At 51.0% G+C, this 18,610-nt stretch overlaps 1 protein-coding gene and 2 long non-coding RNA genes across 3 annotated transcripts in view; 2 read left to right on the top strand and 1 right to left on the bottom strand.

The window, feature by feature from the left end:
• Positions 1 to 2,272: 2,272 nt before the first annotated feature.
• On the bottom strand, positions 2,273 to 15,888 carry LOC311445903. Its single transcript, XR_014698664.1, has 4 exons — positions 15,815 to 15,888; positions 8,197 to 8,387; positions 7,259 to 7,417; positions 2,273 to 3,401 (listed from the first exon to the last, which is right to left on the bottom strand). It is a non-coding gene; the product is annotated as an uncharacterized lncRNA (long non-coding RNA).
• Positions 2,332 to 7,796, top strand: LOC311445902. The gene is made up of 5 exons (XR_014698663.1): positions 2,332 to 2,435; positions 2,812 to 3,045; positions 5,843 to 5,977; positions 6,650 to 6,747; positions 7,289 to 7,796. It is a non-coding gene; the product is annotated as an uncharacterized lncRNA (long non-coding RNA).
• The window catches only part of KCNB1 (potassium voltage-gated channel subfamily B member 1), a 115,914-nt gene continuing 111,103 nt past the window's right edge, over positions 13,800 to 18,610 (top strand). The window contains exons 1-2 of the mRNA XM_084538486.1: positions 13,800 to 15,135; positions 16,177 to 16,863. Of these exons, the coding sequence (XP_084394612.1) occupies positions 16,297 to 16,863 (567 nt within the window). The 5' untranslated portion in view covers positions 13,800 to 15,135; positions 16,177 to 16,296. The remainder of the gene's footprint in view (positions 15,136 to 16,176; positions 16,864 to 18,610) is intronic.

The raw sequence follows: 18,610 nt of genomic DNA, 5'->3' as shown, positions 1-18,610 counted from the left end.
AAATGCTTCTTCCCAGGTGACATTGTGCTGTGTGGGGACTGACTCTCATCCCAGGACAAACTTGCTCAGTTCTTTCACATCTCCAGTGGTTTGAGTGTAATCTACAGAAAGAAGAGATACCTTTTCTTTCTAATGCATGACCAAGAATGTTTGCTTGAAGCATGAATAATTAAAGGCCCACATACATCTATATAAGCCTATATTTTAACTAAAAAAGCATCCCCCTCCTTGAAAATTTAGGCAGCTAAGGTGGCATTGTGCTTACCAAAAGAGGATGAATTATTTATATGATATGCTCTGCTATTTAAATTACTTGGGTTTAATGTGCTGCACAAGCACACTGTATTGATAACAATGCTATTCTGCTTCCACTTAATCATCACAATTTCATTTCTTTATTAACAAGAACAGAAATACCCAGAGCTGGCTGATCAGATGCTGGTGCTGCTGTTGGATTTCATGCCACAACCCATGTTCATGCTTTTACACTGCAATAATTGTTTTTTTTGCTCTGAAGAGGCTGATCTGTGGACTGCAGCAGTGCTTGGCACTGCAACCACAATCAGCAGTTCCTAAAGGTCACAGGGCACGGTGTTACTGATCCAAGCTCCTAAAAATCAAGTACTGCTTGTGCTCAGGGATCTTAGTATAGATGGTCCCAAATATTCAAACAGCCTGCCTCAAAATTGCAATTAATGAACTCCACAGCCACCCTGCTGCTTGTGCACCAGACCGGTGGCATTTGTCAAGCCAGCAGTGTTGATGCTGATTTGTGTTTTGGCATTTGCACTGTGTGGGGGTTCTGCTGGTTCCAACTTGTCTTATTAGCTCTGATTCCTTTTGGGTGTTTATTTTTAGGGTAATCCCTGCAGGTTTTTGGCTTCTCCTCTTTCTCCAAAAGTGTCCTGCAGCTGTGGCAGCAGCTCAAGGTGAGTCAGGAAGAGCAGCTCGAAATAGGCAGGAGAAGCTGCAAGGCAGAGACAGGGATGTAGCCAGGAGAAGCCAGGTGGTTTGGCTGTTCTGGGCTGGGGCAGCTCTTAGTGACCTTCAGTTCCTGGTAACAGTCCTCTGAGCCTTTATTTACTATAATCGGAATTACCAGAAATGAAACCTTTTGGACAGTGTAGGAGACTGTTCAAGTTTGTAGTTGTGCTATGGCAGGGTCAAGGGTTACTCTGTGCTGAGCCACCTCCTGGAAGAAATCACAGCCCCCAAGATAGGGCACAGTCAGGAGTAAGGTTTTGGATAGAGTTGGGTAGATGCAGACTTTGGGGCTTTGACTTGTTTCTTTTCCTTCTCATTTGGAATTGGAATAGGAAGTTACCCAAACCAGTAAAGGTTGTGAGCCAATAACATAAAAAGGCTATTTCAGACAAAGTCACTGTGTTTTTGTTTTTTTTTTTTTAATTTTATTTTTTATTTATTTAATTCCCCCCCCTCCCCCGTGATAATTTTAATTATTATTATTATTTTTTAATCTATTTAATTTTCTGTTTTAGCTAACATTTTTTTTTTTGGTATATTTGCAATTCAAATCACTTTCTGAACTACAAAGTCAGGCTTTTTCCTAACCTGCTTGCAGCAATGTGGGGACCCTTGTCAATGTTTCTTCACAACAAAAAGCACCCAGCTAATGCTGGGAGTCATTTGGAATCTGCAGTTTTCACCTGAAGTCCTTAGGATTAAAAATAGCAGCTCTGTTTTCCTTGACACACATCACAGGACACAGCTCTCTAGTGGTCACCCTTAGAATAGCCACCAGTACAAAAGGGGAGGAGATGGTTCCTAGATGATCAGACAGCACTGGGCTCCCCATGGGGTGGTTTGGACCTTTGCTCTCATCCGTGCTGTCCCAGGCTGAGCACTGTGGCTGAGCAAGGGCTATGAATGGGACTGCTCGGGCTGCAGCGTGCACTGCACCATTGGGGCGTGAAGCAGCAGCCCCATAGGGCAGCAGAGGCTCCCTGAAGAGGAATATCTCCTAACAGCCATCCTAATTCTCCTGTCCTGCTATTTTTGTCTGATTCTCAGCAGATAAGGAAAGCAAGCCCTTAGTCCTCTACAGGAGCCTTTTTGGAACTGAAAACTGTCATCCTCATTCCTACTCTTTTCCATTTCCTTGAGTGAATGGAACCCCTTCTCTCCATCTCTCCTTAGAGGCTGTCTCTACATCTCTGGTCACTCCTGTTGCTGCCCTCTGGGCTCTTGCCAGCTGAGCCCCATCTTTCTTGATGACCAGTGCCCAAAATTGGATGCAGGATAACAGCTGAGCCTTTAGCAACAGGAGAAGGAAGGTTTACTTCATGTGTCTTACATACAACTCTGCTGTTTATAAATTCCAGCAAGATAGCTGCAAATAAATAAATAAATAAATAAAGGCAAATACAATGTCCTGGCAACCCTTGAGATTTGGGCACCATGGAGATGAGGACCTTGTAAGTACACAGACAGAGGCATGGATGAAATGCAGGCTTTGACCAGTCAGACAAAGGAAAGTGAGCCTGGGTGAGCAGCACAAGGAGCACACTGCTGCTGGTCTGCATGCAAGCTAGTGAACACATTGGGAGCTACATGGTCATCTTCTCTGGGGACATGCCAGGTGTGGTTGGTGTTGCTGGTGACTCCCAGCCCATGGGGGCTCTAAGCAGCCCACAAACTGAGGGGGTCTGAGCCTTCCTGCTGCTCGGCTTGGCTTTCAGTGCCTGCAGCTGTAGGCATGCCTACTCAGGCTGTTCTTCTCCATTGCTTTCCACCTCTGGAGGAAAAAGCTTTCTGTGAAAGGATGAGTTGTGTTTTTTGTCTCCCCTTCAGCCCAAGCGCCAGGCAAGAGGCCAGTGACTTCTGGAGAGTTGGGCTCTGCCGAGGAGACGGCAGGAGGCGAGCGGAGCATCCTGGTGGTGGCTGGAATCCCTGTCACCATAGCGACTGGAGGAATCCTTAAATATAGGTGTGGTTCTTCCCCATACCCTTGCTGTCCTTTCATCTGTAACACAGCAACAAACGGGCTTGGCTTCCTTCTGCATGCAACCTGATGGAGCCCCGAAGGTCAGAAATGTGCCGGCTTTATGGTTTTATAAGCCCTGCTATGTGCAGCGTTTGAGGCAAAGACCCACTGATAGTGGGTTGGGTCCTGTGCCATTCACAGTTCTGTGTGTGGGCTCCAAGTACTGGTTGAGCTCGGTGAAAATCCTCAGATGGGTTGGACTGGAATAAAGAATCCACTAGCAAGGCTGGAAATCACTTAATTCCTGCAGCTCCTGGAGGAGATGCCCCATTTTTGCAGCAAAGGCTAGGGATGAAGCAAGCATCCTGGTTGTTGTGTGGCCCCAACCAGGCTCCCCATGCCGGCATGGGTGGCACAGCCGTGCAGGAAGGTCGTGCTCATGCTTTCCAGGCTGTTCCTGCAGGGCAGAGATGTCTCTTACCAGGGCTGCCAGCCGCTGCTGCCCCTGGTGTTGAGGTCTGTGACTTCCTTCTGTGGCTGTGAACCAGATCTCCTGACTCTCCCAGCATGAAATGGGTTCTCTCCTGACAATGCTGTGCTGATGGGAAATGTTTTAGGGGCTTTGTGGTCTTTCACAGGCTGTAAGTACACACCCAAAGAGGTTTCTGGGAGGAGACGGCACTGTATTGAGCAGTAAGGAGGGGCTGAGATCTAGCTCTTGGAAGCTGAAGCTAGTCCAAATAAGACCAGCACTAAATGTCCATGTTAACAGCCTCGTTAACCACTTGATTGGTGAACTGAGAACACTCATGTTATCATGAAGTCCAGGTTATTACAGGGGATAGAAAGGACATCAGCTGCTCCCTGCTGCCAGCCTGGGAGCTGCAGCAACTCTGCATGTGCCCTGGGTCGCACTCTGCTGCTGGGAGAGCTCTGCCTGCTCTGTGCTGGGGCACATCCCCATTGTTTTTACTGGTTTCCATTTTTTTTTTTTTTTCCTTTGTAAATGCTGTGTAGAGGACTGTTACCTCTGGGGTCTTTCTCCCTGTGACACCCTGCTGCTGTCCCATCTCCCTGAGCACCAGCAGAGTGCAAAGGGTCAGAGAATGTGTGCCACGCAGGAGCTGCTTTCACCAGCACCAGACCAAAAGGGCTGGGCCAGGATATTGCTGTTGTCAGGAATTTAAACCCAATAGATTCCTCAGTGTGAATGGTGCAGGGAAAGCAGATCTCTAGGCGAGAGGAGCGGCTCAGTACCGCAGCATGCCGTGGAAAGCAGGAGCGAGCGTGCGTGCTGCAGAGGCACAGGCAGGCAGGAGCACCCCGCAGTGTGCAGTGAGCCTGCGGAGTGATGCCCTCATCCTGCTGCAATTTGTGTGCACCCAGCCCAGGGGCAACTCCTGTGCACCCACCCGAAGCTCCTTAGCCCTCCTCCACAGTGCTGAACCCCCTTAGGCTGGGCAAAAATCACTGTTTTGTATAAAACTCACTGAGTGCCTTTGGTGTCTCCAGTGTGTGATTACACACCAAACCTACCTGTTAAGGTTGTTCATTCCTCGGCGTTCTGCACAGGTTCGTTTAGAAATTCACACTTCTTAATTAAATATGGGGTTTTACGCCATAGATTAGGAACTAGAGTCCCCAGACTACAGGAATTATTTACTGGTGCAATATAGTGGGAAAGCTCCCAGGTTCCTGACTTTGCTGTAGCATCGTTTCATTCTGTTAGCTAAATTGTTGTCTGGTGCATCAGGCATCAGATGCACCTGTTAAATGCAGCCGTAGGAGGCTGCTCTTGTAAACCAGCTGTTTTCTGTTCTCAGATTTATTTTCCTCCTTTTGACCTCTTCTGATTTGGAGCTGAAAGACCTGAGGTTACAAATCCTAGGTTTTAACAAAGGAAGATTTGTCTTTGGGACGTGACAGCCAGAAAAGGATATCATGGCTAAACATGAATTGAAAACTCAGTAAAACATCAAGGACTTGTCTTCCATTAGCTGGTCATCTTCTGCTTCTCTGTAAGGTTGTTCACAATTGCTACAGGGCTGGCTTCAAACCCAACAAGTGCACTGATCAGTCCGTTGGGGTGGAGAACTGGCAGCAGAAAATGGCACTCAGAATGCCAGTGCTGTACACCTGCTGTGAAGCTGTGAGCCTGCAGCTTCAGTGCTGCATGGCACTGGGTGCCTGGGGGCCCCAGGATCCTTTCTAGTAACTGAACATCGGGTGTGCCAAAGTGAGCTGCATCATGGAGACATATTTCAGAGGAAAAAGTAGCTGTCAGGTAGGTTTGCACACTCACCCAGGCAGAGTGATGGCAATGTCACAAGGAGGGGACTGAGGACAAGATGCTCTGGGGTGACTCAGCGTCACCACTATGTGTGCGAATATTGCTGCAATATTTACTTGCTGGAAAAAATATCCTGTTAGACTTAGAGCTCCCAGCCCATGCAGTGCTGGCCCAGGGGACCTGCACATCTCTGGGCTGCAGCGCTCCTGCTGGCACCTTGCTCTTTTGGGGAGCTCCTTCAGCGTCTGGAAGGGCTGCATTTAAACATGGAAACTGTGAGCACCATGGCACAAAGCAGGCCAACAGATTCGCTTGTATCTACAAAGTCAGTTCCTGTTGGCTGGATGAAAAATGTGCTTTTGTCCATTATTAATGCTGGAGCACCACATTTCCCAGATCAAGGAAATGTCTGGGAGACTCCACCTCAGACCACACTGCACAGACTTGTAAAACTCTGTATTGAAGTTCCTGGGATGGTTCCCTAGATGTTGCTGCTTGTTTGTGCTTGTTCCTACCCTAATTATTTTTTTCCCATAAGGAACACTGGTTTTAGCTGTTTTCTTACAAAATTTAACTGATCTGTCTTGGTTTACTAAATTAAAATCCAGGAAGATTGATGCTTTAAGAACAGACAGCAAGGGCTGCTATTCACAGTGCTGATTCTGACTGCAGCAAGAACTCTGGAGCACACCAAAAAATGCAGCACTCCCTCTGGGCACGCACAGATGCAAGTGGCAGGCTTGGTAAGTGACCCCAGGAGCAGCGTCCCCAGTGTTACCTGCTCAGTGTCTGGAACTGTCAGGACATATTGTCTCTGTGCAACCTTACTTGGGGCTCTCAGCACGGCTGCAGTGGGACACAAGTCCCAGGGGTACCTTCACATGGCTTTTTAGGGGAGTTTTGGTGGCCGTAGGGGACCAGAGGCAGGAGGGAGCTGCCAGCAGCCAGCGCTGGGGCAGCAGGAGAGCCAAGCTATCTGCAAGCCATTGTTACGCAAGTTTTAAGCTAATTTAGTTTTTATTACTGAGTACAGTACTTGAAAACCGTGCTTTTTATGAGGCATCTTTATTTGAATCCCTTGTCTGCAGCATTCCTGGGGGCTATTAGCTTCTCTAAGTGGGACAGCAGCTGCTGGCAGCCTGGGCATTTCCTCTTGGAGGCAGCACGAACCCTGGGGACTTGCTCAGCTCCTTGAGCTGCTGCTATCCATGGCTGTTGGTACACAGCAACAAAGCACAGGGCAGGGAAGGACTATGCAGCCACACGTGGCACCCCAAAAACCAGTGCGCTTTTAACCAGAGACAGGTCTGGGCAACATGAGCAAAGATTGCACACACACACAGTGACTGGGGAGGAGGTTGTGGTGTGCTGCTGTACAGAGGAATTTAATTAACCTCTTCTATTGATTTGGACAGAGAACCACCTTCTCATTTCAGGGCAAAGGAGCCCAAGGAAACTGGTGAGAGCATCTCCACCTTCCTGGCATCCCCCATCACACAGGGTGATACAGAAGGTGAGTGAGGGCTGGAGAAATGTCCATCAAGCGCCCATGGGCAATGGCTGCTCATTCTTCAAACCTGACAGTGGGTGAGAAGCTTGGGAGTTTGCTGGGAATTTCTGATTTACTGGGGCATAACGGCTTGAACTCAAGGTCTTTTAAGTTTTGCATTATACTGGCTGGATATTCAATGTTTAATGTACAGAAAAAGACAAAGGCGGGTAGCTGACACCTCTTTTGAAATAGAAATCTCCATTATGATAATCTTGAGGCAGGTCTGTTATTGTTAACACTTTAATTGCTGCAGTGGCCTGATGTAATTGCAAGGGGCAGGGAGGGCAGCCTTGTTTGCCAGGTGTCATAGGGAGGGGAGTGCCAGAAGCTTGCAGTCTGACAGAAGAAGGAGGAGCAGGAGGATGAAGGACATGGGGGCAGGAGTGGCCCTGGTGCAGAAATGCTCCCAAGCATGGTGACTGTCCCCAGCTGGTGACGGCTATGACCTAGGTCAAACAGGACATCTCCTTACAAACAGGTGATGTTAATTTGTCCTCCACAGGTGCAGATGAGTCCTGCTGAACATCCCTCCAGGCCTGGTGAGAATACAAGTGGTGACTTCCAGCCAGATCCTCTGCCCTCCTCGCAGAAGGAAGCTACTGGGTTCTGTAGGAAAGCTGCACTGCGATTTCTTTTTGCAAAAACAAAAACAAAAAACAAAAACAAAAACAAAGCATTCACCAAAACTCTTAATTCTGTGTTATCATGAGGAGATTGGACAGCAAAATGTTTTTCACAGCACTCCATTGCTAGGAGATCAGAGATGACAGTAAATCTCCATTTCTAAACCACTCTACTTTTTAGATATTTAATCACCCTGAAAAATGACTTTCTCAACAGAGCAGGGATGTTTTATTAAAGGTTTTGCTGCAAGGCTCTGGGGAGTGCTGGTACCTAAATTTGAAGCCAATGAATCAGATTCTCCTTATGCTGAAGGTGTTGAGCAGGGGTCTCTGCTCTCTGGACAAATTCTCATTGTTGGGGTATTTAAAATAAAATCAATAAGAATCTGCTTTACTCTCTCTTTATTTCCAGCTGAAAAACAACTTGAACAGTGAACAAAGCATCAAAAGAAGAAGCACAAGAAATTGCCTTTAAGAAAGGGCCTGCGGCTGCAAACCCCAAGGGAGAGGAGAAACTTCCCTGCATCCTCAGTGAGGGGCCATACAAGCATCAGGAAAGGTGATCCTAAGAGCTCCATCCTCAGCATTTTCTCCCCATCAACTCCAGATAATGCCTTGTTCTACTGCTGGCACTTCCCTGTCCTGTGACCAGTCCCAAAACGTGGACCTGCAGTACCCTCCATTGAGCACTGTGGCTCTGCTCAGCATCCTCCTCTCCCCCTGGGTCCCAGGGAACAGAGCTGCACTTTCAGTGTGATATCACAGTGTTTTCATGTTGTAAGCTTACCTCCTGTTTGTTCTGTCTGGTTGGGAGCTTTGGGTGTTATTCCCCTGCAGCACTCGTGCCTACAACAGAAGGGAAGGTTTAGAAGAGCTCATTGCAATTCATGGGGAGTGGTGCAGTCCCATGTGAAGAAGTTTAATCCGAGCCAGCCTTCGAGAATGGTTTATTGCAGCCTTCTGTATCACCCACAAACACTGTAGGGAAAAACAAGGAAGGACAACAGTGTTAGATAAGCTGCTTTAAAACGATCTTCGTAATCCTGAGAATTAAAACGTATTTTATTAAATATGCATTACAGATGCAAAATAACCCAAGAAAGGCTGGAAGTGACCCTCCCCACAGGCAATTAATTCATGGTACTCCTGCAGCTGCAACTGACTGTCACCGAAATGGCAGCTCTCTGGAGCTCAAGGAGCCAGCCCTTGGTGGCACAAGATGCCCAGCCTTGCCTGGGGGACCTGCCCAGGGTAGCCTGTCCCCCTGGCACAAGCCATAACATTAATACTTGCTTGAAATCAGTTGTGAGGGCCATCCCCTGTGTTACTTTGCAGCCACAGACATGGGGCTTTCTGACCTCCTTGCAGCTCCAGCATTTGTTGCTGTTGGGTGGCACAACAGGAAGGAAGAGGAGAAATGAGAGCAGGGAATGGCCAAGAAGGGCTGGCATCATGCAGGGTTTTCAAAACTTGCCCATTTGCTGCAAGTTCTTCATAAAAGATGAACAAGAAAAAGCTTGCCGAGGTACCTGAGTCTCTGCTGAGAAGTGTGCCCCCCCCCCCCATCAGCTGCACGTGGCAGCGAGGAGGCAAAGCATCTTGGCCACGATCACCGAAGGATCTCTCCTAGGATTTAGAGTACATTTGACTGCTCATTCATCCCCCACCCCACACAGCTTTTGTCAGATTGCTTTAATCCTCCTCCATCTCAATTTCCCTCGGTATAAAAGGGGATATCGTGGTATCTGCCTCCCAGGAACCATCTGAAACTGCTGGCTGGCTGCAGAGTCCTTTCAGGCTCACTGATTGAAGAGCAGAGCTGTTCTTACTCTCATTATCCTGGGAAAACCAGCCATGCTTTGGGATGGCATCACTCCAGCACTGGACCCCAAAGGAGATTGTAGCTGGGGGCTGAGCTGCGTGTCTGGATGGAAACTGGGCAGTGCAAGAGCTGTGGATGTTTTTCCCACCCTGAGCTGCTGCCACTAGGGGGGGGTGACGGCTGGAAAGCACAGACCCAGAGGCCCCCCTGCTGCCCCACAGAGCCCCTCCAGCATGCAGGGAGCCACCCAGGGACCTGGCTGGATCTCCCTTGCAGCGCTGGCTGTGTTTGCTTTGACCACACAGGGAAGGTGCTGCCAGGGACTGGAACAGGGAGCTCGTGAGCAGCCCCAGATGCTAGCTGTGCTGCCGAGCGTCCTGTTGCCAAAAGCCTTTCCTGAAGCAGCCGTGCCAGCACAGTCTCTTGCAGCAGGAGCCGAGCTCCCTGTTCCCCCTACTGCTCTTTCCCAGAACTGCTGCCCCTGGAGCAGGCAAGGGCTCCCTGCTGCCTGCTGGCAGGCTGCTTCTCCAACTGCTTAGAGCACCCAGGCTGCCTCCAAGCTGGAGCGAGGAGCATTACATGTGACCTCTGTATGGCAAACACTACTGGGTTTGCAATGTTTATCTAGTCCCAGTCCTCGCCTGCTGTGTCTTCTGCTCAGCACTGGAGTTCCACAGAGCTGCCTGGACTCAGCAGCAGCCTTGCTGCCTTGGAGCCCTGGCTCTGCCTGCAGAAAGCGTGGGGCTGGCATGGCACAGTCCCCAGGGCTGTAAATGTGCACTGCTCAGGGGTGTAAACAGCCACAGGGCCACATGCAACCCCCAGCAGCTGGGTGCTGAGTGCCTAGTACTTTGTCACCCCTCCAAGTGGTCACTGCACCACCATGGCAAGAACCAGCCAAAGGCCCTGGCTCCGCTGCCCTCTCTCTTGATAGGTGCTGGGATGACAAATAGGAACCTCCAGGCCCCCGGGGCCTAATAAATCCCCAGCTGCTGAATAATACAGCAGGTCAAATTGCCTTACCGAATTCCCTGCTTAAAGCTGAGTGTTAGGTAACTTGTTACAGGTGGCTGCCAGGACTGTGCAAGCTCTGCCTGCACAGCACAAGCAGGGAGGATAAAGGGTCCGCCCCCGGCCCCAGCATAGGGTGCAGGGGACAGCAGCACCCCTGTGCCACCTGTCCCAGGACCGAGCACTGCTGCAGGGCCCCAGGATTCAGTCCGTGGTGCTGACAGCTAGGAGAAAATTACTTTCTCAGATCATTTTGCAAATTCCTTAGCAGAGAGGTGACAGGGACAAATTGCCCAGCTGTGGGCATTTATTCCTCAACCAGCAGAAAAGTCTGGGCATTTTTTCTCCCTGAAATAATTGTCTTTGGCATGGGGGGGGGGGGGGGTCTGCTGGAGCCATCCTTGGGGAGAGGAGCAGCGCCGTGTGCTCGTGATCAGAGAGCACAGAGGCTGCTTAAGAGCTACAAGGGAGGAAATGCACATCCTGGGAGGGACAGGAAGCTGAAGCCAATGGGGATAGCTCTGAATGTGCTTTGGGAACCTCAATCAGAAAGTTCTCTGCCCCCTGTTTGTACAGGTGTATTTCCTGCCCTGTTCTCAGAGCCACCAGAGCCCAGCTGGCCCCAGGAAGGCAAGAGCACGGCTCTGCCTGAGCCCTGCTCACAGCGGGGTGAGGGGAAGCCTGCCTGGCACCTGGGGTCCATGCGGTGTCTTTGGGCACCCCTGAGACTTCACAAATGTGTCTGAGAAGTCTGGACAAGCTGAAAACATCACATCTTTGCAGGACAGGGTCCCCATGTGGCTACTGCTTTCCCAGATATGAGAGGTCTGCTCTCACCTCTCCTTTCTCTTCTACATCTGAGTCTACAGAGACTTTGCCCTCTGCCAAGGAGTGTTTGCCCTCTGTTCCTGGTCTCTGCTGAGACCTCTCTCCACCTCCAGTTTTACAGACTCCCAGTCCCACAGCTCAGCCCTCCCAGACCCTTCAGTGCTTCTCTGAGGACCCCAGGGAACTGTCAGAGCTGAGACTCTGCTTTTTGGACCTACTGCTGTGGACTTACAAATGTAAATGAAAAACTCAGGAAAGGCTTCCTTGTGCCATGGTGTGAGCTGGGGTGGTAGAGGGCAAGGTGAACCATGGAGCATGGGGACAGGCTGAGGGACAGAACCACTGCTACCAAACCTTCTCAGGGCAGGCAGAGCCTGCTGCCCCCAAAGCACTGTGGGCTTGCAGCTACGGCCAAAACCCTCCTAAAAGGGCTTTCAGCAGCAGAGAATGTAATGGTGATGGAGCCCAGCTGTTCCTGACACGGCCTTCCAAGCTCTGCTTGGGTGTTCCAGGGAGGGCATGGCTCTTTAAAGTTCATTTTTGGACTGTGTCTTGCTATCTGCTTCCAGCATTTTTCCCTGGTACTCCAATATTTTCATGCTCCTGGGCTCTCGGTAGTACAAGCGCTCTGCACCACGCATCCCAGTTCTTTCTGCGCTTTTCAGCACTTGTTACAGACCTCTGCCAAGAAACCTGATAATTCTTTTTCCACTTTTAAGGGAAAGGATCTGAGACTATAAAAGAAAATGTCCATTATATCCAACGTGGCTGGAAAGAAAATCCCTGAAAACTCAGGGAATCCTTAAAGAGACGTAATGGGAAACACACTGTAACTGAGACAGCTCATTGTGTGCGGCTGTCTTTATGCTCACAAGTACAAGTACAGGGCCCCAGGGCTGCGAGAACAATATGGGTTATTGTGACATCTTCTAGCTCCTTTTAGAACATGAAAACCAGCATCCCCTCAGCACTGGGAACCAGCCAAAACTCGTGGGCCACCAGAGCTGCCGTGCCGCTCTCTGCTGGAAACCCATTGTTCTGAATGCCATTGCTGTGATGGTCACGGGCTTGTTTGTGCGCGAGGATCCTCTCTTCCTCCCAGCCATTTGTTTGCTTTGACCAGGAAAACAATGTAAATCAGCCTCCCCTCTCGCTTCGCAGGATGGACGGAAGATGCCAGACTGTTGTACGGGCGTGGGTGTTTGTGAAGCTGTGATACTTTTCCTTATGCAGGCAGAGGAGTCACTGCGGATCAGCAGAGGGATAGCTCCACATCCAGGCTCAGCCTGCTACGCTATCACGCTGCAGACCAACAAATCCTGCCTTCCACACATTTTCTTGCTGGCAGGTGAAATCCATATCGGTGTACACCCCTGACTGTGGGCCCAGGAGAACACACTTAAGCCATACTCTCTGCATTTCCTCTTAAGTACTTGAGATTGAAGGTATTCCCTTGTCAATAAGTGCTGTAATAGCTGGGAAGGAAGTGGGTTTGCAACAGACTGCATTCGGGCATTTGGCTGGCTCCATAGGCTGTGGTAATAACAAACCACAAATTAAGTATGCAGAAGCTCAGGGTACAAAAAATATCAATCAAAAGGAATATCCAAAGCAAGAGCGGGTTAGATAACCTTGGGGAAGAGAGGGCAAGCTGCACATTCCTGCATCCTCAGGCCTGCACTGCCCCTTGCTGACAAACTCGCCAGCCGTGGAACAAGAAGTGCTGCACAGAACGGACATCCCCGGGGGAACATCCTCTCCTCCCACCCAGGCTGCTTGATCACTCCAGGCACAGCCAGCTGGAGGGGCTGCTGGGCTCCTTCCTGCTGCTTCCACCTGAGGCTTGAGTATGATTTTTTATCCCCAGCTTTTGTGGAAGGGCAAACACACAGCAGCGCAGGAGCCTGCGCCTCCATGCTGCTCCTTCATGTCCCCCCACCCATAGCTGGTTCTCTGGTCTCTTGCCAGAGCATGTGCATGACATGGGCAGTGTATCAAGAACAATGTAGAAAGATACAAACACCCTGCTAATAAAACTGATTTGCTTCTTTTCCAGTGATTTAACTGTACTGAATCTGATGCATGTCCCTGTATTACGCTACTTGTCATTTTCCCTCCCACCATTCTCTTTCCACAGGAGAGCATCCTGCATTTGTCACAACAGGAGATAATGCACCCTGGATGCCAGTGCTAACAAACAACCTGCTCTCATGCAGCGCCTGCCAGCTGGACGTTTCAAGGCTCTTTGTAATCATTAACAGATGATTACAGCCCTGGTCAGGAATTTTCATCTCTATTGTGAGAAGGGTAAAGTAGGGTCTGGAGGTGAAATTGTGGGAAAGCAAGAGGAGAAATGAAGTGCTCTGAGTACTGGTTGTAGGCTTGCATGATGTGGGGGAGCTACATCAGTGGAAGGGCACTGGGCTGGGATTAAGCTGGTCAACAATCTTTGCTCCCAACTCTTCCTCCCGCCTCCCCACTGAGTGCTTCTCTATGCCTTTACTTCCCCATCTGCAGAAGGAAAGCAGGGGCCCTCTTCTCCTTGTAAAAACTTCTGAGATATACAGATGATATGTGCTGTTGTGGGAGGTATGGAGAATAGGATCGAGCCAGAAAAATACTGTTTGGGATTTCAGAAGGTCATCTCTTAAGAAGACATGAACATTCAAATGCCAAAAATAGCAGCATAACATCGATACTGTGTACACTAGGAAAGGGGAGCTGGGTAAAGGGAGAAGCATGGAAAGCAAGGAGAAGCCTTTCCCAAGTTAATCACACAAAGCCAGACATCAGGCTCCTGTTTTAGAAACCCTGAAGTGGGAATTGTCACTAAGGATTCCAGGAGCCACAGTCAATCAATGTAAAGAGGAGAAAAGGCTAAAGAGCACAGCTGTGCACCTCTGCTACCCCGGCCTAAGCAGGTGAGCTGCGTTAAGTGGTGCTAATGTACCCATTAAACAGCGTTAATGGAGCTACAGGCTCCAGGTGAGGTCTGTTTTCTCCTGTCAGGAGGGAAGGAGGAAAGTGGTAGAGAGAGACTTTGAATGTTGCAGTGTTGTCTTTTCTGTGTTTTCCGGTTAGAAGATGCTCTTTTATTATTATTATTATTTTTTATTATTATTATTACATGTAGATCCCTAATCAACAACAGAGATCCATTTATATTCCTCCCGTCTCTATCTGCAAATGCATGCAACAATCCTGAGAACAGGCTCTTGCCTTTGATGAGAGACTGCTGGGGTGAGGATGAGGACCCAGCTCACTCCCAGCACACGGATTGATGTGTGGCCTCGTTGAGCTCAGCTGCTCCTAGCTCAGCAAGCAGGGCCTAGAAAGCACTGAGGGCCCTGCTGGGCTCATCAGCACTCTGCTCATCCTTCTTCTCCTGGCTCCCATCCCTGTTTCTGCTTTCACGGCTGGTACCACCGGGAGCCGGAGCACGGTGGGGATAACCCTGTCCCGCTACGGAGGGATGCTGCGGCTCTCCCCTCGGTGCTAGGGCTGCTTCGGGCGCCTTCCCCCGCTGCAAATCGGCCTGGGGCAGAGGGGCGAGGCCAGGAAAGCGTTAACCTTCCCTGCAATGCTGCATCCCAGCTCACGGTGGAGCTGCCTTCCTCTCTTCCACCCCCAACTTCCAATTCACTCCAAACAACTCCGGGACAGAATTACAGGGAAAAGCTGGAGGTTCAGCCTCGACTTGTTGATCTCCGTTTACGAGGCAGCAGAAGGAAGCACCGGAGCTTTCCTTTGTGTCCTCGCCGGGAGAAGGGCGGGGGAAGGGGGGCAGATGCGGCTTCGGCGTTGACGGCGGGCAGGAGCGAGGAGCCGCAGCCGAGGGAAGGCCTCGGAAAAGCTTCCTGCCGAGGGATCCGATTTACCTCCTTTCGCTTCCCCTCCCCCTGGGCTTCGCGGACAGACGGGAGCGCGGCCGCCATCCCTGCGCCTCGAGGCTGTCCGCGGGGGGATGCGAGCGGGGCCGCCCCGGCTGCCCGCCCCGCCGCACCATGTAGCCGCCCTCGGCCCCGCACAGCCCCGCACCGCCTCGCTGGGAGCCCGCAGGAGGAGGTAGGTGCGGGCCGGGCTCGGCCCGGAGGAGGGGAGCCTTCCCCCGGCCGAGGAGCAGCGGCCGCGGTTCGGTGCCAGGGTGGGGGGCACCTAGATCGGCGGGGTGAGGGGCAGAGCCCTCCCGGAGCTGCGTGGCTGGGCAGGGAGAAGCCGTTCCTTGCTGCGTCGGGGTTTCTCTTCGTGCCATCTTGTGTAAGCAACAGTGCTCGGGGCTGTTCTAAGCCGCTGGCTTTGCGAGGAAGGCTCGGGGGTGGTTCTTATTCCCGTTTTCGTTGGTTTCCCTCTTATGCAGAGGGCTGCGTGGAGTGGGGGGGTGGGTGTCCCTGGGTAGCCTGGAGAGGTAGAGTGGCTGGAAATACTCCCCCGTTCCCTTCCCCGGCGCTTTCCTCGGGAAAATTTGCGAGGCTGGAGTTATAAAAAGCTTCAGCTTCTCCCTGGCTCCTACGCGGAGGGGAGTTGCCCCGGGAGGGTCGCAAGGGGCGGCCGGGGGCCGGCGGTGGCAGGGCCGCTTCTCTCCGGGATGGGGGGCCAAGGTGGCAGTACCCCCGGTGGCTGTCGGTCCGGCTCCTTTCGGGGAGCTTCCCCTCGCAGTACCGTGCAGAGCCCTTTAATCCACCAATTCCCAGCCTTTCTTCCAGAAGCAAAACCCACAAAAACCCGCACCACTGCCGTGCCCTACCTCCTCTCCCCCAGCACCGCGCGTGCAGTCGACCCTCCCGCAGAGCTCGTGGGTCCCAAGGTGGTGGGTGGCGTGGGGGGGGAATCAGATCCACGGATTTAGGGGTGGGGGGGCATCACCCATCCGCCACCCGGGGGAGCTCAGCGGCGGCTCCTCCGGCGGCCACGTGGGCGCGGGCGCCGCGTTCAGCACCACGGGCGCGGACAGCGCTTGCCCGCGGCCGCCCGCCGGGGCGCGGAGCGTGGTTCAGCACCACGGGGGCGGACAGCGCCCGCCGCGCCCCCTGAGCTGATTAACGGGGCCGGGCGCTGCCCCGCGGGGATAAGGCCGGCCTCGGGCCCCATGGTTGGCTTCTCTTACAGCTCCGGGGCATGGAGGGGAAGGAGAGGTGAGGAGAAGCCGGCCCCCCCCTCCCCTTCCCTCCCCCGCCAGCCCTCGCTCCGCACCGCGCCTTGGAGCAGCCAGCCTGAGGGGGACCAGAGATGCCTCTGGGGATGAATAAGCATGGATCTCGCTCTACTACCTCTTTGCCTCCGGACCCCACGGAGATCGTCAGGAGCAAGGCCTGCTCCCGCCGGGTCAAGCTCAACGTGGGGGGGTTGGCCCACGAGGTTCTCTGGCGGACCTTGGACAGGTTGCCACGGACCAGGCTGGGTAAGCTCAGAGACTGCAACACGCATGACTCCCTCATGGAGATCTGCGATGACTACAACCTGGAGGAGAACGAGTACTTCTTCGACAGGCATCCCGGGGCATTCACCTCAATCTTGAACTTCTACCGTACTGGCAAGCTGCACATGATGGAGGAGATGTGCGCCTTGTCCTTCAGCCAAGAGCTGGACTACTGGGGGGTGGATGAGATCTACCTGGAGTCCTGCTGCCAGGCCCGCTACCACCAGAAGAAGGAACAGATGAATGAGGAGCTGAAGAGAGAAGCTGAGACACTGAGGGAAAGGGAAGGGGAGGAATTTGATAACACTTGCTGCGCTGACAAAAGGAAAAAGCTCTGGGACCTCCTGGAGAAGCCCAACTCCTCCGTAGCGGCCAAGGTAAGATCTCCACCTCTTCTCAAGTCTTGTGTATATTGGCTCATGACTGCAGTGATGGTTACATGAGGTGTTGCCCTCCTGCCCTTGCTTTAGTGTCTGGGCAATTGTGGCTCAATAGATGCTGTGATCGAAGGGGAGAAAGACCTCCCAGATGTGAATGAGGCTTAACATATGCTTTTTGGGTAGTTTGGAAGGTATCTGGTTTGTGCTTCTCTGAGGGCCACGTAGGCTGGTCAGTGTGGGAGCAGCTCCACCGAGTCCTGGGTCAGCATATGCTGATTGCTGGGACTGGAGGTTGGTAGGTTTGTTATTTAGTGGTCTGTCCTGATGCATTGTGTAACAGAGATTGCTTTGGGCCCAAAACATGTGTGTATCCTACTGCTTAACCAAACTGGTTTTTAAATGAGGAAATCTACTTAAACTCCTAGACCCAGGTCCAGTTCAGAAATAATGCATTCCTTTTTAGGATGACTTCAAAATTTTGTGAAGTGCATCTCCTAGATATGTGTATCACATACTCTTAGGCTGCAGGTCTGCTAAAGCTAGCATCTGAATTTCTTCCTTTACCTGATTCCAGCCTATTTTAAGTCTCCCTGTACAAAGCTGCTGCAGCTCTGTCTCTCAATAGTTGAAGTGCTGCAACTCTGAAGTTGGTGCCAGTGCAACAGATCTATTTGAAAGCATTTGGAAGATAAGATCCTCGTTAGGAGAAACCAATGTCAGAGTTGGCTCTGATAATTTAGCTGTCTCATGTTAGTCACATATTCTTCACTGAGGAAAATCTCTGTGAACACAGTGATTCAGTAACCATGGGGACAAAAGTAAAGGGGGAGAGGTTGAAAACTGTAGGATGGATAACTGGAAAGCACGAGAGACTGAGCAGCAGGGACCAAAACTTGCATTTTCTATGTACCAGCATCCTCACAGTTTGGCAAAGAAGTAGAAAGTGACATTATAGAGGTGGCTGAGGCCTATCTCTTTTGTACGTGCATTTGCAACTGCAAACCCTGGCTCCATCCCTCAGGAAGTTTGGGTTTGGAGGGCTACTTATGAAAACAGGCTTTTCCTTTCCCTGTCTTCTCTCCCGGAAATTTTGCACACCATGAATGGAGAGCATGTATGAAGTTTTGGGAAGGTATTTTATTAAGTGTGGAGCTAAATGGCTCATTCTCGCAGGGGAAGGAAGAGGCATGGTCTGCTACTGAACCGATTATCACTTTTTTTAATGACAAACGGAGCCCCAGAACGTCTTTTTCTCTCCAGATGACACTGTGCTGAATGCATTAATCATTTATAAGGCTCCTTTGGCACAGTCCTGGAATCCTGAAACACAGGCCCCAGGCTTCGCTGTCTGTGGCACTGACTCAAAATCCATTAGAGACTGTTGATGTTCATGATTTATTGTATATGAGTAGGGGGTCATCCTTGCCAAATAAGTGTCTTTTGTGATTTATAAATGAAATACACTCTAGCTTCATTTTCTGAGAAAATTCTCGGAGTAAGTGCATTCGGAATTGCAGGCTCTGGATTAATTGAGAGTGAACTGTAATGCATTATTATTCTTCCCATTTAAAGCTCCCATTCTATGGGTTCTTTACTGTAATGAAAATGGTTGCTGTATGTTCTCAGACCTCAAATATTTCAGCAGTTCTCAAGCACTGATTTTGACTCGTTTCAAGTGTAGCAAGAAAAATGGGCATGATGAACAATTAGCTTACCAGGCAGGGACAGGAGAGCTGGTAAGCCT

This window comes from Aythya ferina (genome assembly GCF_964211825.1).
Source record: "Aythya ferina genome assembly, chromosome: 16".
Classification (NCBI taxonomy): domain Eukaryota; kingdom Metazoa; phylum Chordata; class Aves; order Anseriformes; family Anatidae; genus Aythya; species Aythya ferina.
This window is presented reverse-complemented; position numbering and strand designations above follow the sequence as displayed.